Below are 26,906 nucleotides of genomic sequence, written 5' to 3' on the forward strand. Positions count from 1 at the left end.
TTAGATTCAACTGTGTCCTTTTCTAAAGCATCGGCCTTTGTAGAGGATCGTCAACTACCGTTTCAGTTGCTCGGCATCTCGGTAAGACAAGAGAAGGTCAGCAATGGCGGCTGTAATTTGGCGCGTGTGTAAAGCGTCTATATATGGCGCTTCACCGTACTCTATGGAACACGCAGTTTTCAAACGAAAATCTGGATGACGCTTCAAACGAAGAGAAGCGAGCCGAAGGGAAAGGGGGGGGGGGGGGGGGGTACCCTTTTTAGCGAGAATTCCATAACCGTGGTAATCTAGCAAAGTTCTCCCTGGTGCAAGCACGCCACGACGGCGTGAATTCTCATTTCGCTTTTGACTTGAGGAGAGTGAAGAAGTTGCAAAATCATTTCATGGCGCCTCTAAAGCGCCGTTCACACAATTACAAACGAGTACAACTGAAAGAGACAAAACCGGTTTTCACGCCTCTTGCGATGTCTTAGGACCGGATGCGCTGCTGCGGAGCTGGTCCTAAGACGCGGCAAGATGCTTAAAAACCGGTCTAGTCTGCGTCCGTCCTACTCGGTTGCAAGTGTGTGAACGGGCCTTAGGGCTGGTACACACGCACTTGCAACTGCTTGCGACCGGAGAGGCTCGAAAACCGGTTGTGGCGCAGTCGTTCGTAGTCAAACGCACGTGTGTGAACCAGCCTTGAGTCTCGTGCTTCTCGCGCTTTGAAGGCTTCCGACTGTCATCGTATGAGCAAGCTATTACAATGCCCATTTTACTCATCGCATATCGTTCAGAGGGCCAAAACAAAGGGTAGAAAGTCAAACGCCCACTTTTCGCTACCAGAATTTTGTAATATAGCGGACTATTTCATACCTCCTTTCCTTCAAAAGCTCTCCGACTTTTCACTATGATACATTCACGTATACGCTTAAGCGAGCTAATGGGTATTATTATTTATTTTGACCCCAGTCACCCGCCGTCACTTATGTACCGCTACAATTCTCTGCTTCAAAAGAGCAAAAACAAATCTAGCCTTTCTGTGGAATTAAATACGGGATTCCCAAGGCGGTCATAGCCGAGACCTTTCCTGGTGAATGAGCGTTGACAGCGGTCATTGGTCCCTCGTTTTGCTGTTACGTGTCTGGTAGTTGGTAGTCACCAAAAAACGGCGCGCCTTTCGAGGTATTTCCTTCCTTCTTTCTTAAAGGCTAAATCCTTCTTCGTAAATAACCGGTGGATTTCCAAAAGCCGTAGGAAAAGTTAGCCATTGCTAGGACTAACAGAAGATGACGGAAGCATTCGACGCCCGAACACCCCGGCCCTGACACCTCTAAAGTCAATCTTGCTCGCTCTAGCTGGAGGTGTACAGTGGGTAGAGAAAGACATAGGTTGCTATACGCCAGCACAGTGTTTACAGACAAATCCGTTTTGCCCACACCAGCTGTAGGCACTGTGCGTGCGCAGAAACCAAATTCGGAAGGAGTGAAGTATCTGCGCAGGCGCAGTCCCGACAGCAGTGCCACCGCAGTGTCGTGACGTCAGTGAGTTGAGTTACTCTATGAGCCCTAGTGAAGCCAAAACTTTCAATCCGAACGAGCCAATCATGCAGCACCAAAAGTGCATCGTCACAGCACTCGTTCTCTTTATGCGTTTGCTATCGTGCATAAAAAAGCGCAGTATCATGGGGTATTCTGTATGCGTGATTCGTTTAATCGGTGATGACAAAGGCACAAAGGCGACGACCGCCATGACGAGGTATAGCCTTCGTGTCTACCGACTAGCAGACGCACTTACTTGCCGTTTAGTCTCGTTGAGTTTCAGCGCGTTGTTCGCCGCTTGAAGCGCGCCGGGAGTGCACTCGTGACGTAAAAAATGCGCGGACCTTGTCTTTTGGGTGGAATTTCCGAAGGATAACCGGGTACGCGTTATTCAGTGTTGTTGCGCATTTCTTGCCTCCGTGCAGCGACGGGCGAGGCCCCGGGGGGCGGGCAGGATGGCCTCCTCCGTGCTGCAGCACGAGCGCGGGGCTATGCACCGCATTGCGCCCCGCTCGCACGTGGACGTGGTCGTGGACGGACACGCGTTCCACATCGAGCGACAGCTGCTCATCGAGTGCAGCCCGTTCTTCAGGAAGACGCTCGAAAAGCCGGAGAACTGCCACAAGAACAAGGTGACATTTTCCAACCTCCAAATTGGACCAATCTTCAAAGTGCACCAACAACGGAAAAAAAAAAGAAAAAAGGACAATCGTTTGTGCATATTACGAAGGCCTGCGTCTAGATTGGTCTCCACGGAGCATCTATGGTCTCTGGCGGGATAAGAACTGGAGGGAGGCGTTTCAGTTGACCTGCCTCCTGTGCGAGCTTCGTACCGATTCGATAGCAGTTCGGCGTCTGGTGGGCTTCGGGCGTGCACGCGCACCCAACCATCGGCAAGAGGGCAGTGAGCGCGTGCTGCAGGCGGGGCATCCGAAAATGTCGCCCTGCCGTTCTCATGTTCCTGACCACAATGCAAAACGCAAATTCATCTTTTTTTATTATTATTTTGCAGGAGTTTTGGTGACGTTATAAAGATGCCCAGCTCTGATTGGTTGGGAATGAAGAATAGTAAATAGACCTCAAAGCAGATTGCTTTGAGGTCTACCCTCTATCCTTTAATCATTGCCAATCACAGCTCGGCGTCTTTCTGACGTCACCGCAACTCCTGCGCAAAAAGCAGACGACTTGCTCTCCACATAGGCCGACGCGATGTTAACAAGCGAGCCCACGCCAGGTGTGGTCCTGGGGCGTACGACCAGATTCCTGTGAAGTGAAGCTTTCGCGCATACGTCCTGCCAATAGTAGCGCCACCGAAGCTGGCCTCATGTGAGAGCCGCGTGTTAATGTATAGTTTTTGTACCACAAAAAGAAAAAAAGATTTTACCTACAGAAGCAATGGGGCACCGCACAAGCTCGAAAACGCGTTTCTTGAGGATGGAAGCAGCACCAACACTTAGCCGTGACGTCACAAACATGAGTGAGTCTATTCAACTTGGAAAGAAGGCTCCTCGAAGTCACAGAATGCAAGCTGACACCTCACCAAAAAACTTAGCTTTGTGGAAAAAAAAAAAACTATGATCGTTGACAACTTAAGAAAACTTCTTAACAGAGCAAGAAATTTGCTTCATGATTTATTTTTAAGGCGTTGTCATCGGCCAACACCGCAGTACATTGGCTGAGGGGCAATAACTTACTAAAGACTTCACGCTCTTTGTTTCTCGGGTTGTGGGTGATTGTAGGTACCCAATCAGCACAGAGTTGGCCAATCATTGGCTAACGGCTGGCAATGGTCCTTGGCCAAGTGGCCAGACAGTGGCCAGAGACTGGCCGGTGACTGGCCTTTGTCTGGCCATTGGCCAATGGCCACTGGCCATCAGCCATCGACCAAGCATTGGCCAATGAATGGCCCCTCTCGGCCACTGGCCGAAAGACCATCGCCAGACATTGGCCATTGCTTGACCAAAATCCGTGCTGCTTGGGTAGGTCCTTTGTCGATCCGTCAGCTTCCACTCTTCGGCTTCCGGAAGGTTCCTTTTAAGTTATTTCTACCAGCTGACCTGCAATGACTGACGGCCGGTTCAGACACTTGCGTTTGAGTGCATTTGACTGCGTTGCGTCGAGAACCGAAAGCGGGTCACCGGCACATCTGTGCTTCGTATGAAGCGTGGAATCCAATTCAAGGAATCATCTTGGCACGCAATATAAGCAGCAGGGATGTCCTGGTTTCTCGCAGTCGCAACGCAGTTAAACGCAACTGTCTGAACCAGGCTTAAGTCTCTTGGAGATACAGCGGCTGCCGTTTTGAGGCTACCGCGATGTTTCTGTCAAGTGCTTCCCCAGCCTCACTTTCTTTGGGGTTAGTTTTGTATATATTCCATTTGGCCAAAGTGGAGATCACATCGGGACGCAGGACTACGCTTCGCTGTTATTTATTTTTCTTTTTTTTTTTTTTTTGAAGCCGTCACTTTATACGGGAACACTCCAAGGACCTTGCTTCTTCGTGTTGGTGTTGATCTCACCATATCAATGTCATGGGACAGTCACTAAAGAAACGCAGCTCTATATTTGACGTCACGCCGCGCGACCAATGGCGTGCGCCGCGCGAAATTTCCGCGAAAGTGTGTTTGTGTGTGTGTGTGCGTGTTAGTGTGAATGTGTGTGTGAGAGAGGGAGAGAGAGCGTAGGAGAGAGAGAGCTGGAGGAAAGGGGTTTGTGGTGTGCTAGCACTGCACCCCTCCCCTCCTTTTCCTTGGCGTGAAAACGTGAGCTGCGCGGCTGGGTAGGAACTGCGTTTTAGTGCTCTCGCACCTTCGTTGCAGTTAACAAAATGTCCAAGCCAAGCGATTTTTTCTTAGTAGCTTCGGAAACCAAGTTTGCAACAGCGTCGTTATCTCTATGGTGGTCGTTCCTGGTTCTCGCAGCTCAAATTGTCGGGCGTGTCAGCCGCAACGTTTGCCGTGCTCTACAATTACATGACGACCGGCAAGCTGGACATGAGCCCCGAGATCGTAGCGGACGTGTTCAACGCTGCGTTCAGGCTGCACATGTCCGACGTCGTCAAAAAATGCATTCAGGTTGGTGTGTTGCGCCATCTCCATTGACAGCATCGGGTGTAGTTTTGATGAAGGTTTCTCTCAACGCTACATTACTAGTTTCTAAGTACCTCATATCGCCAGACAAGGGGCCTCCAAAACTCGGCTCGCGGGTGGCAGCAGTCTTTCCAGTGATGACCGGCCTGGGGTCCGCTATACCAACGCAAAAAAAAAAACATAAAAAATATTGCACAAAAGCACAACCGAAGATATCAGAAAGAATTAGAGAAAACTGTAGTGTTGTGCGAATATTCGAATTTTCGAATAGTAGTGTCAAATAACACGCTATTCGATATTTGCTTCGGGATGAACTCTGATATTCATATTTTTTTAATGGTTGGCCGCGGCGGGTTAGCCCCGCTGAGCGCGCTTTTTGTCAAGCACCCTGCACTGCGGAGAAGCAACACCCACGGAGCTCGCTTCCGCGGGTGTTGCTTATCCGCAGTGCACAAGTGCTCGGCAAGAAGCGCACTCAATGGGGCTAACCCGCCGCGATCTGCACTTCGAAAAGTACAAATATTTCAACCGAGTTCTTAAGAGGAAAGACCCCTTTTAAAATGGGATGATGCATGCGCGCGTGTCGTGTGTAAAAAGAAAGGGGAACTTTTTGAATGTTGAAATCTACACTACACTAAAATTTTCAAAATTAAACTGTGGCTATTATGAAAGATGTGTCTGGCAGATTTGTCCAACAATCTACGTTCATCATTCATGATTGTCTTCTGTTTTCTCAAATTCTAGAGCTAATAAAGACTATTTGCATATAGCAAGAAGATTTATAAATCCCATAAATTAGGTATAGCTGGGCATGTCTATAGGTTTTAATTTATATAAGATTCATTGTTTACTTGCCATTCTCATGTATGCAATGGACTCAATTATATGAATTAAATATGCCAAATGCGCTGTCGCATAACGTTATGTCAAATACATCGTTTACTTTCCATTCCCATTCCCATGTAATTAGATAAAATCTAGCTTTTATATGGACAATTGGATGCTTCAGAACAACCTTTACGTGTTCAGATGGGTTTTCGTTTAGGCATCTGCTGTAGTGAAAAGACTGAAATATTGAAGAAACTATTCGATATTTGATTCAAAAATATTCGGTCAGAACTATTATTCGCTTCGAATTCGCTACGAAACTCAAAATCCACTATTCGCACATGCATAGAAAACTGCATCAAAACGGAGGTTATCTCGGAATTATATTTACATTACCAGAATTACAATACATAGTTCCCGCCTTCATGTCTGTGTAACGATGCAAAAATAATTGCGTTTTCGTGAATAATGTGCGTAGTGATCTGACCTAATCTACCATTTTCATTAGTATTCTGCCCTGCGTGAACATGCCAAAGTTCCTATGGGCTTCGATTGATGTGTGGTGAATTCTCGGGGTCACAATTATTTTGTACTGCCATAAATAGTAAAAATTGCACTTAAAATTTAAAAAAATATTTATTTATCCACTTTACTTTTTTTTTTTTGCTTTGGTTTTAATTTTTGTATTTAAATGTCGACTATGACCCTAATGTTTAGTATTTCCGCGTTTAAATTGTCTTATCTAATTTCCGACCCTCTAACTTTCCTTTAGGTCCATCGTCATTAAAACTGACTCTTTATAAAACACTAGTTAGGCCTAAGCTCGAATATGCAGCTTCCATCTGAGATCCCTCAACCATCTACCTCATCAACTCACTTGAAGGAGTTCAGAACAGAGCTACACGTTTTATACTGGCCAACTATAACCGCACAGCAAGCGTAACGTCAATAAAAAGCACATTATTACTTCCGACCCTCGCACATCGTCGCATGGTTTTCCGAATCTCCCTTTTTCATAAAATCTATCACCATGTTCCTTACCTAAAAGCCCAAATGATAATCCCCCCATACTTTATTTCAGCACGCCTTGATCATCGTCAAAAAGTTGGTGTACCATTTTGTCACTCTAACGTTTATTACGCTTCTTTTATTCCAAGAACTTCTAACGATTGGAACCGCTTACCTGCATCTCTCACATCAATGACTGACCACGCTCTTTTTTGTAATTCTATTACCAACCTCATGTTCCCTATTGTTTGAGTTGTTTGAGATTTTGTTCATTGTTCCTTGTGTTCCCCACTCCCCTCTCTAATGCCTTTGTGCCCTGAGGGTAAAATAAATAAATAAATAAATAAATAAATATACTTCAACAAGTCCCCAGTCGGGACTCATAATCTCAGGGACAGCTTTCTCCGGCATTTCCAAAGAACTGAAAACCGCGTTAGCACAGCTGTGATCGACGCTCAACGTGCGCGCGAGCACGGGTACCCAAGCTTTCGCTTCATTGCCAAGAAAAGTTGTCCCCAGATAGCCAGAACGTTTGGAAACCCCTGCGCTAGACGAACAGCTAACGAACACTTTTATAGGACTTGTTACGACACGCTGTAAGAAGCATTTCTTCATCCTGATCGCTACCATCTGACCACAGAAAAATGCTTTTGAACAAGGGTTATTACTAAAGACTGAGTCGGGACACGTCATCGTGCAGAAATAGTTATGACTATATGCTGACGATGATAATAATAAAAACTGTAACAATAATGATGGCAATCATTATAATGGTGACGATAACAATAATGATTATGAAGAATACTGGGAAGAGCCGTGGCACCGTAGAAAGGATAACACACCATACCATGAACGTTCGTGGCGCCTCATGCAATGATGATGCGACGAACTTATATCCTTTATAGAAAGCGAAGGTGGGTGGTGAAGACCATATAACAAGAACAGTTGATAAAAAGGTAACGTTGAAGGTGATGACCTTTGTATGTCTTGTTATACCTCTGGCCTGTTTGTTTCTCTCCAGCACTAGCAAAAAAGTGATTGAAAATGGTTCTCTTACGGGGTCACTTGGCTGTCCAGGTGGAGACCGAGACGACTCCCATTGGTCAGCAAATTCTGATGTACTCTGCGGCACGGCGTCTGAACCTGACCGAGGAAGAGCGCCGGGCGTACAACTTCCTTACGGCCCACTTCATGTCCGTGGTCGCCACCAAGGAGTTTCTGGAGATGGACGTAGACGACATTGTCCTTCTGATGAGCGCCGACACCATCGGGTGCCATTGGTATGGTCTAAGGCACCACCATTCGCGCTCTGCGTCTCGTACGGCTTTGTCTCTCTAAAGGAACTAAACAAAATACAACAGACACTTCTCACAAACACGCAAGGTCCACAAGGCAGGTGTCATACTGCGAAAGGACACCGAAGGAACATCGGTGATGTTCTGAACTGAGCGTGTCACTTAGAACGTAGACGGTCCTAGAGTTACGCTGCTTCAACGTGAAGGGGGTAATCTAAGGTTCGTGAGATGGAGATCAATCCAAGAACACGAAAACAAATCAAGATAATGCCCAGTGGGAGTCGTGTGCTGATCCCAATTAGGCGATGCGTTCGTTTTCGGTATTATGTTGACGGCCAGAAGACTTCATTGACAGACATTACAATTCAATACATCGTTGGTTCGTAGAATGGGTCTTAATATTATCACCCCCTGAACCCATAAAATTTATGTTATTGGAAATTAAATTTAAGTCATTCTGCAAGCAAAAATTGAGAGTAAAGTAGAGGAAATGTTTATTTGAAATATTTTCTGTGGGTTAATTGGGCATGCTAATTTGAACTTATTGGTGCTCCTCTCAGCTGCGTTCCATCAACAGGTAGACGTCGGTTTTCGTGACCCTTTCGCGCCATCTCCGCAGTGAGGCCGAAGTCTTCGAAGCCGGCATGAGCTGGCTGAATTACGCACCCGAACAGCGCCTTGCCAACTCTGAGAAGGTCATGTCGGCCGTGCGTTTCGACCAGATGAACCTGAGCGAGCTGAACCAGTGCCTGGACTACCCTGGACTTCCGGAGATGGTCACCGTAAAAAAGATCGTCATTGACGCCATCACGTGAGTCTGCTTTCTTTGAGGAAAAGTAGACCATACCAATAATGCCTTTTATGTTGCTGTCATCTTTGTCGGGTAGTGGAAAGCATTCTGAGCAGCACTCCTGTTAGGAAAATCTGACGCCGGCGGTATGTTGAAAGCGTATACTCCAGAGATTCCTTGTAGAAAGAAAACGCCGCTAGGGGGTTGTCAGGTATCTTGAAACGTGCAGCGGGCCCGAAGTGATTGACGAAATTACATTAGTGATTACCACCTATTAGTGACGACAGGTTTTTGTGCCGTTCTTTTATGGTTTCCGTTCATGACGTAACGACCAGGATTCGCCTCGCCGCGGCATCACAAGTTGTAATCACGACTACTTATCATAAGTTTCGAACTACGAAGTTGATGATGAGTGTGTAAAAAAAAACACGATGGAAGCGTGGAATCATCGCATTCTTAAACCAACACTGTCAAAGCTTAGTTTGGCATTGTTCTTATCTCGGTCGATGAAATCAAAATTAATCAAAATAGAGACGTCTTAGTGAGCGTTTTGCTTATTAGCGCCGAGATGTTTCGGTGGTGCCACTCTTATGGTCTCCATCCGCAACGTCAGGACCGAGATTTGCCTCGCCGTGACGCCACGAGTTGTTACCCTGGCTGCTCGCCACCAGTTGCGACGACAAGTTCGATGCTGTGTTTAAAATGCACATTGGGAGCTGGGGATCCCATCGCATTCCGAAACTAACATCGTCGAAGTTGACAGTCTGACAAAGCTCTCTTGCTTGTGGTTTGGCCAATCGTGGATAACTGACCGCAACGACGCTTTTGATCGCGCACTTTGTCACACTGCAACTTCGACAGACCGTGACAGTTCTTCTTTCTATGTCAGTGCAGTCAAGGGCACGGGAGCCCTTAACTGCACTAACCTAACCTAAACTAACCTAACCTAATCTAATCCAACCAATCAGAGCTCGGCGTTTACAGATCCCGGCGCGCTCTCGTCTCCTCTCCTCCCTCTCTCTCTCTCTTGTTTCACGGCGCATAGGCAGTACCGGCATTAACAGGGTGACATCAATAGGGGTGCGTCGCCGCGTCCCCTTATTGATTTTATTTTTTTTTAGTTTTTCATTTATTTGAACGGCACGACAGCACTTGCTCGATTGCCGTTCGTTTGTGAAATGCGGTTTTCGGCTGACAGGACACAGGGTGTCGGACCACTACCCACACGTTTACTAACAACGAGATGTCGCACCTAGTAGATGTAGCCGTATACAAAGGGGGGGGTGGGGGACGGCACGGTCGGAGTTCGACGAGATGTTTCGGTCTCCCTCTTATGGTTCTTATCTCTGACGTCACGACCGGGGTGATTAGTAGCCAGCGACAAGTTTGACGGTACGTAGAAGGCGCGCTGAAAGCCTATAGTCGTCACGTTCTTAAATTAACACCGTCGGAGTTGAGAGTCCGACATTGGTCTTATACCCGCCGATGAGAACAGAAACGATCCTACTCAAGACGTAAGAGGGAGCGTTTGACCAATCATGGATGGCTGATCACAGCGACACTTTGGTCGCGCACGCTATGAAAACGTAAGAAAACGGAGATGTGTGAACCAGATCCCCACCCCTGTCCGTTTCGATCTGGATGAGCATCGTACCGGCGTGCGGTCGTGTCTCGCTACTGCGTGATATACGTTAAAGACCCCAGGCTTGCGGTTGTACTGCACTGGCTAAGTTTCTCATCTACAGCTGGGAGATTCGTCGCCCGTTGAGGCAGACCAAGTTCAAGGCTGTATAAACATACACACAACCCAATTCTTTTTGAAACAGACTTACAATTGTACACGCGCATTCTTTTTTCTTAATGCCTTATTAACTTGGTATTTGCTGAAAAGAACAGCTTCGACGGTGTGAAAGAAATTTGGCGGAGGCTCGCAATTAGCACGCGCTCAACAGCGGTGTACACAGCTGTGGCGGCCAGTTCGCCCTATAGAGTCACTCACAGCTTTCAAGAAGCGCAGGGTGTGGCGAGTCTTCAGCCTCTCATTATCGCTCCAGAGCCAGTGAGATTGCGACATTAGCCAACAAGGATGCCGAAGACCCAATCATGAAGCGAGAAGCGTGAGTATAACAAACCATGCCCTGCTCTTCTTGTCAGTGACTATAGTCTACCTAGACTCGTCCGCCTATGCTAATCGAAAGCAAAGCTTCTCGCGCACAGAAGAAGGCTGGTGTTGCCAGTGGGCCGCTTTTGGTAAGCTATACTGCTCAATGGCAGACACAAAACACCAGACATGTACGTAACGCGTTACAGGTAACGAGTTACTTCTACCTAGTTACTTTTTTCGGTAACGAGTGACATATTTAGTTACTTTTTTTAGGAAAGGAACGAGTAACGTATTTAGTTACTTTTAAGGCCGAGTAACGAGTAACGGTATCTCGTTACTTTTGAGGAGTAACCTCAAGGAAGTGCGGAAACATAAGTGATGAAAACTTTGAGAGGCAGCTACTGCTTAAGTGCAACGGCTACTAGAAAGAAAACAATAAACCATGAAACAAAAACAGTTGTGTATTCGGTCGTCAAAGTAACTTGTTACTTTTGAGGTAACTCACGCGTTCCTTTTGAAAATCTGTAACGAGTAACGTGTTAGTTATTTTCAGCGAGTAACGAGTAACGGTATGTAGTTACTCTCTTGGGGTAACGTGTACATGTCTGCTAAACATGATCGATTTGGCGTTTCCATGGAGTGCGCAGTGTTGTGTTTGTTGAAAGGTTTAAAGAGGCTGTGCCGGTGACGATTAGTCTGATTGCTTAGAAGCTAACTTGTTTGCTTGTTCGTTCTTTTTTTTTCTTTTTTTTTTTGTCGCGTAAAAAAAATTGGTTTGTCTTGCCTTCGGTTTTGTCCAAATGGGACCTCTCTTACCCCTCTCGCTCAATGTGTCTGTGTAAAAACATCTCGCGCGATTAGGCACTAACACCAAAACACACTTCCAGTTCCTGGATTTCCAACGAAATTGGAAACAAGGCCCACTCGGACAAGAAAATGACTCGTCAGTACACACCGCTCGAACGAAAATCGAACGTAAGTCCGCTCTCTCCGGAGTCCATTACAGCCTTCCATTCCGAAGGAAACGCGGCTGGCGTATCGTTACCTGCGTTCCGGCAAGCAGGCTTCAGTTTTAGCCGTACTACATGGTGCCTGGTGCGCGTCTCTGACTCGTGCGTTTATCCCGTCCACAAATGTGAACCCTTGATTTCCGCCTGATGACGTCACAAAAGTGTCATCTTGTTGCCTACCGCGATCCTGGTGGTGGAACATCAGCGGACGTGCATGCAGCAGACGCCTGTTCTGCTGCAGATCGCTCTGCTCTCAGACAGTCGGCGAAAACCAAAGCAGACTCGAGTTGGGACACCGAGACGACAAGTACCCTTGCGTCCGATCGTCTTTTTCACCGCCGTTTCCACCACCAACCGCCAGAATTACGGAATCCTGCAGCATGTCAGAACCGTTTATACTGAGAGAGTTTGGCCGTTTAAGGAGATTTTGATGGTATGGCAACCACAACAGCGTAGTCTGGTAACCGGGGAATGACTACTTCCGTCCGCCATATTGGGGCTTCGACTCATAGGAACTCTTTGCGATTTCGCAGGAATAAAAACAAGGAAGTAGCGCCATTTTGTGTTATTGCAAAATCCGCTGGTTCCAGCTGGCAACAAGCTCCGCCCATTGGCCAAACTCTCTCAGTATAAGCGGCTCTGCATCATATGACTCACCGGCTCCCGTGACCTCCTTTGTTGCCACTTCTGGACTACTTTCGATGCATGTGTGCAGGATAGGACGGTTAACACACCAGTCGAAGCTCCGTTCCAGGCAACGAAGCCGTACTCTATGCACGTTAAGGCCGCCCGTACAGCATTTCTAGACGATAAAGGGGGAGGGCCGCCTAGCAAGTCAGCATCTCCGTCCATCAGCTAAACTCTCTCGGTACAAACGGCTCTGGAATATAGATGAAAGCGGTTGAAAAAAAAAACATTAAAAATTTCGGGGAAAAAAAAAACTTTTTTTTAACCAAAGTAAAATTTAAAAAACAAAAAAACAGAGTTCAAAAACTTGAAACGCTGCCGCGCTCCGGTGGCGTCGACGTTCACCTCTCGCTGGACGTCGGGAAACTTTTGTCTAACGTCGCAGAATACGTCGGGAAACTTTTGTCTAACGTCGCAGAATGCAGATCCTCCGAGGGAATTTGGTCAAAAGAAGGGAGTTTGGGAGTCTGCAAAGCACCTGGATCCATCCACGTGGTGGCGAGGACTTTGCTTCAACCAACCCTTCAGTCTCCTCAATTATCGCGTACTGCACATTCCCCCTTCATCTACGGCATGTGAAAGACACTGGTCCGAGTTTGAAAATGTGCACACAAAGCTATGCAACAGGCTCGCGGGAAACCGCGCGCTAAAACTTGTCTACGTGCACTCCAACCTTAATGTCCTTAAGGCTTTGTCCGCTGCACAGCGAAGCATTGACGCGTCAAGCGGAAATGAATCGGAATTATTGGACACGGACTGAAAGAAATGTCAGTCTTGACGCTTTGATGTGAAATCAATGCCTTAACGTGAAATCATACCTAGATTTAAAAACCAGAAGCTCTGTTGAAGCCTGGGAATTTCGTGGTGCAGTAACCTAACAATTAAATTATTTTCAATGTAAACAAAATAAATGTATCGGGTTTTTCATAGCTATGTGTGCAATCTTCTTTTTTTTCAATTTTTCGTATTTTTTTAAAAACAAAAATTTGAAAAAAAAAAAAAGACGTTTTTTTTACGCCCATCAAAATTTCGGGAAATTTTACGTCCCTACTCTGGAAGCGTTCAACAGCGTATACCCCCTTCCGCTTCCGCTCGCAAAAAGGCATTAAAGGTAGCGATATGCGCCATAACAACTGGTTTCTGCCACGCAATGTCGCAATCATGGCCAGCGACGAAGGTGTGCGGGCGCCAACGCCGCTGTCGACGCGGCGTCCCGTCGCATGGACACTGAAGTTTTGGTTCACTGACAGCCTCTAGAGGGAGCTAAAGCAGAACACACGTTTGTCCTCTCCACCTACTACGCTGCACCACAGCAAGTATCGCAACGAACACGCAGCATTAACCTAGCTTTTACGTCACCAGTCAGAAATTGAAGGAACGCCAATCAGGACGCGCCAAACGCATTAGTCAAAGACGCATCCAGGCACCTACAAATACTCCCTTCGTCTAGTACTTTCTAGTAGACTAACAAGTGCTTCTGGCGTCATGCCGCGACGATTGCGCTGTTGAAGACGCTGCGCGCTCGCATACTTAACTCGGATTCATAGGAACGCTCAAGAATCTTTTTTCTACTTAGTGGGTCTATAGGCAAAATTTAGGCCACGTTTAGTCGTTCCTTTTAGAGATCCCTTTAAAACAATAAGATGGCAGCAAGCCACAGAATAAGCGACTATCAGTGGCAAGCGCGAGCAACAGTGATGCCCGGTGTCGACACTAACAATATGGTGCCTGGGCCGCGTCTCCGGTTGGTGTTTTTACCGCATCCAAAAAAAAAAAGAAGTGGTCCTTCAATTTCCGCTTGATGACGTTATAGAATTGTCATGCTGTCGACGGTTGCGATCCTGGTGGTAACCCAGCAGCGTTGGTGGACATGGCAGACGCCTGTTCCGCTGCAGGTCTCTCTCCACTGCGACACTTCACAGAATCTTCGGCAGCCAGAAGTTAGTAGGCCACGACGGTAGTGACACTTGCGTTCGCACGTGATTCACGCCAGCATTTTTACGACCCGGGGCCAGGGTCGCGACATCCAACGGTAGGACACTCCGGCTTGTGTGACGTCATTTGGTGGCACTTCTGGACCACTTTCGATGGATGGGCGAGACAGGAGGACTCTGAACCCGCCGGTCGGAGACGCGCTCCAGGCACCAAACAAACATCGCGGTAACCTGGTTGACTGAAAAAGAAAAAAAAAAATTCGCATGCCTGCTTCTCTCAAGCGCGGTCTTAACTCTGCGAACGGACACACAATAATTTCCTCAGTTGACATTAATAGTCACTGCTCTCGAAGTCAAAACATAACCTCTATAGCCCTAAAAGGTTGGGAAAAGCCAGGCGTCTCGAGTTCCACCAGACATGTCATTGCTCCGCAGCTAATGTGGTTTCGGCCAATAAGAGCACCAAAGAACAAATCTTGAATCAGGAAACCTGATCGTGAAAGGCCACGCGTTTCTCAAGCGGTCAGTGACTCTTGTGCGGTACAAGAGGCAAAAACATTAGTTGACACCGCAATGGTAGTGTTAACCATGTAAAAGAAACTCACTTATTAAAAAAACGCTACTACAGCAATTTAGTTAATCTTAACCAATTTGGTTCATGGCCACGAGTGCCTTCAATCTGCTGAACGTGTGGGCTTCAATAACAACAATTAGAGTGGGTCACCGTTTTTCCCCTTAACCAAGGACACTGGGTATGCGCCTGCAGTCTGCTTGATTCCTTCCTAACAGGTTTCAGTGGCCGCTGAAGATGACGAGCTTTGCTCCGTATCCGCCAGCGGAGTGTCAGTATCGGCCGATCCTGCGAGCGCCACGTACGCAACCTCCGACCGGTCCCTGACAGACAACCCGCTCTTTCAAACGGGTGCCACTCTGGTCCTCAAGGACCAGGCGAAGACGACGGCCAGCGCGGACACCCTGGGCGCTAGTCAAGGGGACGAACGAAGTGCCAACTTCTTTCGCGCGAACAGCGCCACTTTCTTCAGACCTTTGCCGACGAACACGGCTCCTCTCGGTAGACCCAGTCACAACGCGTCCTCCTTCATATCGACCCCCATGACCGGCGACAGCTCGGGTTCCTTCGTAGAGGAAAAGACCCAAGAACATAAAGTTTCCCAAACCAGAACCGAGGAGGTTCGCACCGTTCATATTATTCGCAAGTCCAGGTCGTCTCGACATCGCGCGTTAAATGAACTGTCCCCGTGGTCCAAGACGGACACCGGAAACACGGCGAGTTCAGCGATCAAGTCGGGAGGCACAAACGTGGTTCCTGCCGCGGGTAAGACAGCGGAAGACCAAAGGTTTGTGGTTCCCCAGTCCAGCGCGAAGCAACAAGAAAACACCGCGCAACAGCAAAAGACTGTCGGAAGTCGGAAGTCCGTCGAGGAGCACTCGACTCGCGAGACCAAAAGTGAACGAGCTCTCAGCACAAGCTATGCATCTTCGCAGTACTCGTTTGGTGAGGTGGCCTCGGCAGACCAGATGCGTGCAGTGCAAGACGCGTCACCCGATTCGGCTGATGTAGTTTCTGCGCCGTCGCCGGTTTCGACCCGACCGTCAACGGTATCTGTCGGGGAAATGGGTGCTTTCTCAGAGAGATCAGACTCGGTTGCTGAATCGTATCAGGCGAAAGACATTAGCCGTACTTCTTCCATGTACAGCCTTGCTGCTGAGGAGCAAGACCTTACCGGCCAGGCTCCCTGGAGGCATTTTGGAGCAGACAGATGCCAAGCTCCTCTGAAAAATGGCAACTCTGGTTTTGGGAATACGGCCATCCCTTCAGCTTCCGAGAAATCTTTTCCAGCTTTTTCATGGGACAGCGCCGAGATGTCCGAATACCAGACGGGCTCGATAGCGAAGTCTCTTAGCGAGGAGAAGTCCACAAAAGATAAATCACAGTCACTAGAAGGAGACGCTCCAGTAACGGTACCCTTCATGAGGGAAGGTTCCATGCCCAGAAGCAACTCTATGGAGTTTGAACACGCCGAAACCATGAGTGACGAAGAAATGAAAGAACGTAGTGTTCCGGAAAGTACTACAGACGCGGATGACCAACCAGCGACGGGTTCTGCCTTAAATGTAATCTCAGGAAGAGTAGTAGAAAGAGACATTCCGAACCTGACGAAAGAAGCGGATATGTTTGAACAAAGCAAGATGGGAGCACCGTCTGCAACGGAACTTGCACCCGACAACGCGCTCCCGGGAATATCACCGGGTATAACCCCATCTAGTACGCAAAGTGCCGCATATACAGTACACACGGTAAAACTAAAGTCTCGAGACTGGAAGCCGCCAATAACATTTACACCCGACAATTCATTCCCAGGAACGCCAGCGTATGTAGACTCACCTAGCAACCAAAGCTCTACAGACAAAGTAAAGCAGGATGGGCAGCAGTGGGATTCTTCATTGGTACTTACACCCGACAAGCCGTCTCCGAACTTGTCACCGGGTATGGTCACACCTAGCACTCCAACCGGTACAGACACAAAAACATCAGTGCGCGTAGAATGGTTCCCATTACCCCTAGTGACCACCGATGGCGCTGTCACAGCATTTCCACCAGAATCTGACTCAGGCGCCAGGGATACAGTGCCAACTAGTGAATCAGTTGCGAAAACGGTGGAGACACCCTTGTCTCCGACACCAGGCACGACTCCACAGTTTGAGAAGCTCGCGGAAGGTGCAGAAACGGTGTCGGGATCCTTTAGTAGAAGTGACAGTGGAACTCCATCAAACGAACTCGAGGTTGTGTCCCCTCACTCGACGGACCCCGACGAGGAAAATAGACAGGTCACAGAGCAACATGAACCCGACAAGAGACCGGCTGAAGAACCTTTTCTCACTGCTTTTTCTGAAGACGTTGTCAAAAAGACGGCGGCCCTAGGTACAGGTACCAAACTTGATGAGAAGCCGTACCGTGTAGTTTCTGAAGCAAAAGCAGAAGCGGATATCCTTAGTGCTCCCGAGGAGAACACGGCAGTTGAGAACAAAGTGTCAGACTCATCAGTGTTCCTGGCATCGTCGTTTGAAAGAAGCGAGGAATTAAGTGATTCCGGCGAACCGAAAGGGGACCGTGACAGTCCGCTTGAAGACAACGTCGACGCGTTCGGTGAATCGATTGAGATGACGGCAAAGGCGCCCACACAGATTTCGGCGGCGCTTCTACAGGAGCTCACACAAAAGAAACCGGATTTTGACTTCGCTGGAATGTTTGAAGAGGCGGTCGTCCAATTCCAGCAGACGTCGACACCGGTGGAAACAGTACAGGAAGTTCGGTCGCCGAAGGATGAAACAGCAATGACCCTCAATACCGAATTCCTGAGCGACGACCCTTTTGTTTGCGATTCCAGAGCTTCTGAAGCAAAAGCAGGAGCGGATATGCTTAGTGCTCCCGAGGAGAACACGGCAGTTGAGAACAAGGTGTCGGACTCATCAGTGTTCCTTGCGTCGTCGTTCGAGGGAAGCCAGGAATTAAGTAATTCCGGCGAACTGAAAGGGGACCGTGACAGTCCGCTTCAAGACATCGTCGACGCGTTCGGCGAAGCGAGTGAGATGACCGCAAAGGCGCCCACACAGATTTCGGCCGCGCTTCTACAGGAGCTCAGACAAAAGAAACCGGATTCTGACTTCGCTGGAATTTTTGAAGAGGCGGGGGTCCAATTCCAGCAAACGTCGACACCGGTGGAAACAGCACAGGAAGTTCAGTCGTCAAAGGATGAAACAGCGATGACCCTCAATACCGAATTCCTGAGCGACGACCCTTTTGTTTGCGATTCCAGAGCCGAAACCGCGCCAGATTCGGCGGGAAAAAGCGAAACCTTCAGCGAATTTAGCAACATACAGGCGAGCAAAAGCGTATCCCTCCTTGAAACGAACAGGTTCTTCAGTGAATCAAACGAGAGGCCCGCCAGCATTGATGTCTCGCTCGCCAAACCAGAAAAACTGCAGACGGGTCTTGAGACTGCGACAGCGGAGCCTGACGTTGATGTTTCCAACGCTGAGATAGAGCTGCTTCGAGAAAACCTTAAGGGTTCTCCGCTGGAGCCTGGCGAGTCCCTATCTGAAGCCATTTTGAACTTCGGTGAGAGACCGGAAGAAAAGAGGCAAATTCTGTCCTCGGAGACTCCTACGGAAACAGAAGCTCCGAAGATGACGGAGGAGTCACCTGACAAGCCGCAAGAAGACGAGCTGGAAGAACAAAGCGGAAGTGAGGAGGGGTCAGTTGCAAACGAGAAATCCACGCCTGGCGAATTGAGCCCCATCGAGGCTGGGGCTGCCGAGGAGAAAGTCAGCAAGAAACTTCATGAAAAAGTATCTCCAACGGACATCAAGAAACCCGTAATCGAGAACACGCAAGTTGAGCTCGGTGAAGATCAAGAATTGACAAAAAGTGTCGAGCCAAAAACAACCGACGGGAAAGGGTATGAGGAGATAGAACAAGAGTCTAGTGATCCAAAGAAAGCCATCGTACCGAAAGAGACTGATTTTATTATGCCTCAAGCTAACCCGGAGTGGACCACGCATCAGCTTGCCGGCGGAAAAAGCAGTTCCGTGTTCAGCTCCGATGCAGAGGTTCCATCGGCATCGTCAACAATACCGACCATCGGTACCAACGGTTTGACTCCTCCAGCCGGCGAGCTACGCTCAGTCTCAGGAGAAAGCATGACAACCGGATACATGCCGGCCGTTTCCGAGGGCGTTGGTAGTGACTGTGTAACAGACTGGTCCCAGGTGCCTTTCACTACCACAAGCACCCTGTCCGCGACAAGCAGCCTGCAACCCGCGACCCATGAGGAGCACAGCGCCCAGTTTGCCTTATCAACTAGCTCTGCGACTGACAATGTTTCCGGACAGGTATCGGGCCTGCTCGATGAAAAATCAGACAAATGTTCTGAAAGACCCCTTTTGACGCTTCTTATGGAGGCGCGCAGTGACGGCAGTGTGTTGAAAGACACAGTGGAACCCACGACTTCGAATGAGTTCGAGAGACCAAGGTCTGTCAATAAAATTGAAAGCAAAGAATGTCCCAGCGCGGCTTCGGAAACCGGTAAGTCGAAAAGCACTGTTCCAGCTGCTTCGTTTGTTTCCGACGTAGACATCCTTTCTTCTGTAATGTTGGGCGAAAAAACCAAACCTCTCAAGTCAACGAGCGAGAAAGGTTTAGGTGAACGCAGCCAACAGTACGTGTTGCATAAGACACGCATCTTCGCCTCCACCCCGACATATTCTGTAGAACTGGTTGATGACAACGTTACCCCTTTCTCGATACTCTCAGAAGTGACAGAGGAAAGTTCTGCGAAACCGAAACCAGACGGTGCACCCCAGGAAAATAAGAAATCGGTACCTTCAAAGAAAACACCGTCTCAGATGGGTGACGAAGAGGAGGATGAAAGCAGCATGAAGGAATCTTCCGACTCAGATACCCCGCCAGTTAGAGAGCACGCTTCAAAGCGAAAGCGCACTCGCTCCCAGAGGAGGGCGGCCTCGAAGCCTCCCGTGCTTCAGCGCACCCGAATCTACGCGGAAGGAGTGTGCCACTCCGTCGAACTTATCAGTGAGAAGTCGGTGGTGAAGGGCCTTGAAAGTCTCACAAACGCTGCGTGCTTCTGTGCTTCTACGAAAAGAAGCAAGAGCAGAAGCCACGCACCGAGCCTCGTGCAGAAGATGGCTGACATCAAGGACGTTCTGGACCTCAGCACCGTGAGCGAGGAAAACGAGAACGCCATCAACGCCACTCCAAAAGCAGAGGCGACGCGAAAGATGGAAAATATCAGCAAAAAGCTATCAGAACTCAACTTTAAGCGAGCGATTCTACAAAACGCCTCGCAGAATGAGTCGAACCAGAAGAGGGCTGAACAAATCATGAAGCGGGTTCTCGCACTAAACAGGGCGGAAGTGTCCTTACAGAGAAACTTGAGCACACTGGCATACACTAATTCCTCCGTTCCAACGTTTGGAAGCAAGTCCGAGGAGATTTTCAGCTCAATTAACCGGGACAACTCGCACAGGGAATCAGAACATATACTGCCCCAGTTTTCAAAGGAAGTGTTCATGGCTAAAGTAAACCCGCTTCCTACAACAATAAACACGCCGAAGCCGGGAATAACTTACGAGGACACTCCCAAGTCGTCGCATGACATGGTTCACACTAAGACAGGTGTTACGGTCAACGGGCACATGCTGCCTGACACCAACGCTACTCGCACGACATTTGTTATTACCGGGCCTGATAAAACCCGAATGAAGATCCAGATGGCCCGGCCAACCCTCAGCTCAGAGCCTTCCGAAGTACAAACGTTCGGTGATGAAAAATGTGCTGACTCCGATGGCTCGTTTAAAACAGGAAAAGAAAACTCTGATCGAAAGACGGTGTCCGAACCCAGCCTACTTAGCTCGAAACATGTTAATACGAATATCGAGATAGAGTCGAGCAGCTTCCCGGAGCATATGTACATCGCCCAACAACGCGAAGTGATGAGCACAACGGCTGTGCCACTCAAAGACCAATCCTCCGTGACGGACACAGAGGCCTTCAGAATGGTGTTTCTGACGGCGCAATCGATGGGCAGGTCTTCGACAAACAACACAATTGCAGACACAACACCGACTTCGGTGATAACCGATGACCAGGGGCAGCATATGGAAACCGCTCGAACAGCGCCGGCCGGTCCCAGCCTGGCAAGCGGCCCTCAAAACGTTCCGGCCCCACCTTTCCAGGCGCCGGGTTCAGAAAAAAAGTTTTCGTCACAACTACCTATCAAAATAATTAAAAAAACGCTGGTGTTAGAAACCGTCACAAAGACAGTTATCGAAAAGAAAGAAAGCTCCAAGGTTGTCACCGATACTTCGACGGGTCTGGAGCACAAGGACACTCACCTGGAGTCCACTACAAAGGAAGAGGTTCAGAGTAAGCGAGAAGAGGAGTCGATTGAATCCTACGATTCCAACATCAGCGTGCTCCAGAGGTCGGCTGCCTTCAACGAGCAGGAACCTACCCCGGAGACCACGGCCAAAAGCACCGAGAGCATACCGCGTTCCGCTCTGGTCATGAAGGACGGCTCCGTTGCCACCTCGCCGTCGATTTCAGTCGCTTCGGACAAGCCTAAAAGGATCAAGCAGCCCGTGGCCATTCGAGTCTATGACGACACGATGGTAGAGGAAGAACGTGAGAGCCCTTCCTTCTCTCTTGACGACCAGCAGGGCGACGAGCAGCAGTCCAGCCTCAAGCCTCTCGACGATCCGAACGCCATGTCGTCGCTTCCAGCGGAGCCCGACGAGAGGCGAAGGATTGAGTTCCAGGATTCGGATGAGGTGAAGATTTTCGAAGTTTCGACGCCGCAGATGCCCAACACGGGAGTGGAGGAGGAAGAAGGGGAAGCATCGCCCCCACCTCTTCGCTTCAAGCTCAACCGGAAAGACTCGATCGCGGTGACAAAACTGCGCATGCTCAAGGAGCACGAGGACTTGAGTGACGAAGACGTGGAGGACGAAGACGAAGGTAAAGAACAGGACAGTTTTTTAGCCAGTAATACGGCCGGAGACGACAAGGCAGGCGCGACACACCATCCGGTCTTCCAGGCTCCGACCGTGATACCTATCATAGCAGAGACCTCAATCGCAACAGATGGTGGCGATGAAGAAGGTTTGGATTTGAATGTGGCCCAAGATATGGCACAAGCTGTGCTGCCGCCTTCGCAAACCACAGAGACCACACAGGACGGCTCCGGTAACGCCACGCAGGACGATGTTGCCACAGACAACAGTGTTGTCAGAGTCGACGGTGTCATCAAAAGCGATCAGGATCAAGCCGGCCCTTCCCAACCCGTCACGACGAGCGAGTCAACCGAATTTCCGATAATCCACGACGCTCGGAAGAACTCCACAGTCAAAGAGCGAAACATAGTCTCCGAGTCCTCTGTCAACAGGTCGGTGAAGGAAATAAAGAACATAGAGAACTCTATCGTAACGTCGGAGACTGAGGAAGTCTACTATTACCCGAGGGAGAAGGTGACCAAGAAGCACATCTCAGAGACAAAGGTGTTGACGGAAACTCGTTCCTACACCGAAATTGTGATAGAGCCGAACCTGAGCAATTCTTCGTTCAAGATGCCTGATATTCCGGAAGATGACGAATCACTCAAGGCTCTTCAATCACACGGTGCTTTGGCGCAGAGTTTCTCAGATTTGTCGATGAACAGAATGGCCAAGGAGCAACCGAAGTCTTTCAGCAAAGAAGCTAGCTTGTCTACCGAACCAAAAGAAACGGAGGAATTCAGAGGGGCCCCGGTCATTTTTCGCTCTCAGTCCGAAAACGCGACGAAACAGACGTCCGTTCCTACGCTATTTCGGGAGCAGTTCGGCTTTGCCGAAAAGGTCGAACCGGTTAATCAGAAACACTCTGTCGAGACCTCCGTGGACTTCGTTCCGTCCGAGCCGCGAGAGCCAGCTAAACGCGCTGCGAAATGGTCCACCAAAAGTGGCGGCACCAACGCAGGGCCGGACGCGTTCGGGGAGATAAATGGGTCCGAGACTGCTTCGAGCGACTTTGAGACCTGCAAGGGACCCTCAGATCGCCCTCCCTCAGAACTGTCGCCCTTACGGTCAGTCAGTGTTAGCGGAACAAAAGATGATGAATTTTTTCCGGGACCCACAGACGATGTTCCCGTAACGTTGGAACAACCGTCAGTGAGTCACTTGGACAAAACCCGAGAAACAGACAATTCTGCAGAATGGCCACTCGTCACAGTTTCTGCCGAAGTACCTTCCCAGGAAAGAAGCAAAGTGGCTTCGGAAGAGGCAAAAATGACAGCTCTCTCTCAGCCTGACGACGGTACTTTATTCCGACTCGATCACCTAGGACCGCCTCAGGTCGTGAGAGGTGCTCTGAGGGCGGAGGCCGAATGCGGCTCAATCGGGCTTGCGCCCAGAGAATTGGAGTCCCATCCACTAGAAGATGCTGCGTCGGAATCGCAGCTAGACAAGGCAAGTGAACAGTTAACGACTGATTCGCATACGCGCATAGGATGGATTGAAAGGCCAGAACCGGGAGATGTGGGGAGCGGACGATCATTCGAAATGTTCCTTCCAGAACCTCAGGCTCCTGAAACTCACGCCCTTGTCGCGATAACTGCGGTAACACTTCCAACAGCGGAGAATGGTCCGGCGTCCAGCGGCGCAGCTCGTGAAAAAGCTGCTCACGAGACGTTTGGTGAGATGACGGTACCCAGAAACGTTGGCGAGCTGGCATCCGTCGAGGTCCTATACGATTCCGACACGAAAGCAACGCCATTTCACGATATGTCGCAGGTCGACACGGTACCGAAGACAACGGAACTATTTGAAGGAGAAGGCGCGACAAATGTGGTACAAACAAAACGAGGTGACTATCTTTCTGAGCGTCCTTCGTCGACGGGAGTCCCAGCCGCGAGCATGAAAACACTAGGTCAGTACACATGGCAGCCTGAAGCCGTAATTACCGAACAAGGAGCCGCGACTTATTTTCTTGAGACAATACCAGAGGCAAGATCATCAGAAACGGAATTCCCTGGAAAAAAAGAACCTGAAATATCCGCCATTGCGACCGGAACATTGGGCCAATCTGAGACGAACGAAGGGGATATGAAAAAAATCCAACCTGTCAGTTTAAAGTTGACCCCTGACAAGCTGATAGCAGAAGCTCCTCCCATGGCAACAGCAACTTTGGGCAAGCTACCGATCCCAGATATTATCACGGGAGACAGCACTGCCCAGGACACGTCTCTGACTTCGAGGGAATTCCTGTCAATCTGCGGGACACCAATGACAATATCGACCACCGCTAGCTTGAAGGCGGAATTCGAGCCTCCTCCTGGAGGGGATATTCCTAAGACTAAAAATGAAAAAAATGCCCGAGGAGAGTCAACTTTTCAGGTCAGTTCTGAACGCGACGTTATGCTCTTCGCACCTGAGGTCAATCTGATTACAGGAAGCACAACGAAAAGGTCTGCAGAAGCTGAACAACAGGAGTTCGCTGCGGGGCACGTAGACTCTCTCGGCCGAATCCTATCTGGACCGCGTGTTACACCTCCATGGCTCAGACGTGCCGATGTTACAGAGTCTGAACGGCCCAGTCTGAGCACACTCGACGAACTAGAGCCAACGACACTGTCATACGATTTCACAGAGGGTGCATATGCATCTGCGGAAAGATCGAAACCTAACTCCGTAGAGACAAGAGACATCAAAGAATTGCCTACGACAACGGTTGGGGAGGCACTGCCGGGATCTATAAAAGAATTGGATTCAGTGGCATTGGAATTACCCGAGGAACATGAGGTAGCTAGTTCAGGACTAGCACCCGACACGGTGCGCACTTCAGTAGAAGAAGGAGAAGTCGCACGTCGGCTGAATACAAAATTACCTGAAGGACCGGTTGAACCAACTATAACCACGCTGGGTGCTCCCGGTAGACCTCTATATGTTCAGAAAACGAAATCGTTCAGAGAACAGCAAATCATGACGCCAACTGAAGACCTGAGCTTCAATTTACTTTCGCATAAGAGCGCAGAGCCTGAGGCATCATTCGTAGACACTTACAGAGCACCTGAAATCCCGTTGAGCGCCGAAGAGCCCTCACTCTCAGCAAACGAAATTGACGAATCATTGCAATTGGCGAACTCCACGAAAGAAATCGCGTCATCTGCTTCTGCAGCAGAGCCCCCTGTTCTCTTAGAAGCTTGCCTGAAAACTCATCTCCCAGATGTCATTGTTTGGCCGACATCGCCCGTATCAGAGGAAGCGTCTGGGAAAATAACTGAAAGTGAGACTCCCCCAAGAGAGAAGCAGTTCATGACACTCGAGGAAACTTCTGACTACTTGGAACATGAAGATGAATCCCAGTCCTCAACACGCTCTCCTGAGTTGGCGGTAATTACGTCTCTAGAGAGTGATCCCATCAAACAAAAGAGTTCGATTGAGAAAGAAATGTCAATATTTGAATTAGAAGGAGAGTCCTCAGGATCATTGAAATCAAGACTGGAAGCTCAACTTCCAGACGTGGTGCCTATAGAGGAAATATATGTAACGTCCACTGCGCCCGTGAATACGCACACGATGATCTCAACAGGTCAACCAACAGAACTTTTATCAACATCTGCACCACTTGATGTCCTACCCGACCTTGCCCAGGCGAGCAAATTGCCTTCAAAATATCAAGATGAGCCATCGATGGTGGTAGAGCGGCAGATTGGTCCCCTGGAATCAAGGTCGGAAGGCCGAAAGTTCGGAAATGTAACTGACACAAATACAGATTTAGCCACGAATGAATGGCAACTTGTACAGAGATCAGAAAACACACAAGTGGTTTCGCCTAGTGAAGGTGAAATGACAGTAGTGGAAGCACCGGTTAATACGACATCTGGTACGGCTTCAGCTAGAGCAGATGATGAACTTTCCTCTAGCGAGGGACCTATTGTTCCTTTATTCGTACCCGAGCAAGAACGCTTCAACGGCATGAAATTGGATATCGGGATCACGCTGAGTCCAGTATACTGCGATGATATAGGAAACATGGGTATGAGTCCTCATGTTTCCCTAAAGCAGCAAGGACCTGTTCCTGTGGAAGCGCTTCGTGACGATGTAAGGTCAAACCCGCTATTCCCGGTGCTGGACGCTTCTGATGAACTCGCAGTCAATCAACACTTAGATACAACCCACGAGTTACCGGATGTGACCGTTCCTTGTAATGCTTTACCGACAGACACACAAATTTCGCTCACAGCGGCGGGAGAGGATATAAGGTCTTTCCCTACAACTCCAGAAAGTCGTACCCCATTAAGAATACCAGATGTAGAAATAGTTTCAATTTCCAGTGCATCTAACATTGACCAGAAACAAGAGAAGTCAGGAAAAGAATTACCTCGGGTAGAGCAGGTAACACCTCAAACAAGAGGAAACCAATCATTTGAGGGGTTGGAAAAATCCGGATACCAAGTACCAAGCGTGTTTCCAGGGTTTGTGAAAGAGAGCTCCCAACAACCAATCATGGTTCAGAATATGAGTACCACAGTGCACAAACAGTTAGAAACGATTCCTCCAGGCACACTGGAAGAAGAAGCTTCAGTCTCTTGGTGGAAAAGACGGTCTGAAATGTCGCCCCCGTCTTCTGACCAAACCAGTCTTCCGATAAAGGACGGAACACCGTTCGGCTTTCCCGGATTGAGAACAGTTGACCCGTTCTCTGGAGAACAGTCCGAGCATGTCCCTGACAGTACGGAGGTAGGAATGTACATCCGACAGTTTGGCCGACCGACCATACCGTCGCCGGATTTGCAGGCTGTTCTGGAAAGGAATCAGGGCTACGTTTCGCATTCCATTTCAAGCCGGACTGAGCAGTCATTGGGCGCAGGCACAAAACTACTTACACAAATTACAAATCAAACTGAGACACCATCAGAGAAAACGAGGGAACATGCAACCTTAGTATCAACTCTAAAAGCTAAATCTAAGCAACCTCCAGAGGGAGAAAGTACGTTTCCCGCTGCGGATGCATTTCAACCTGTCAGACTGGCGGCTAGGCAGCCTAGGGTGTGCGATATCTTGCT

The 26,906-nt window shown here is 48.9% G+C and overlaps 1 protein-coding gene across 1 annotated transcript; it reads left to right on the top strand.

The window, feature by feature from the left end:
• The first annotated feature begins 1,975 nt into the window (after positions 1-1,975).
• Positions 1,976-26,230, top strand: LOC115331637 (mucin-17-like). Its single transcript, XM_029993758.2, has 7 exons — positions 1,976-2,152; positions 4,442-4,594; positions 7,523-7,725; positions 8,360-8,551; positions 11,522-11,609; positions 15,055-26,044; positions 26,175-26,230. The coding sequence occupies exons 1-7, from the start codon at positions 1,976-1,978 to the stop codon at positions 26,228-26,230; spliced, it is 11,859 nt and encodes a 3,952-aa protein (XP_029849618.2).
• The last annotated feature ends 676 nt before the right edge of the window (positions 26,231-26,906 follow it).

This window comes from Ixodes scapularis, unplaced genomic scaffold (assembly GCF_016920785.2).
Source record: "Ixodes scapularis isolate PalLabHiFi unplaced genomic scaffold, ASM1692078v2 PGA_scaffold13__105_contigs__length_92229423, whole genome shotgun sequence".
Lineage (NCBI taxonomy): Eukaryota > Metazoa > Arthropoda > Arachnida > Ixodida > Ixodidae > Ixodes > Ixodes scapularis.

Coding starts and splice junctions, on each gene's coding strand:
- LOC115331637 (XM_029993758.2), top strand. CDS start 1,976: ATGGCCTCCTCCGTGCTGCAGCACGAGCGCGGGGCTATGCACCGCATT. Junction 4,595..7,522: donor TCGTCAAAAAATGCATTCAG/GTTGGTGTGTTG, acceptor TTGGCTGTCCAG/GTGGAGACCGAGACGACTCC. Junction 8,552..11,521: donor ATCGTCATTGACGCCATCAC/GTGAGTCTGCTT, acceptor ACACACTTCCAG/TTCCTGGATTTCCAACGAAA.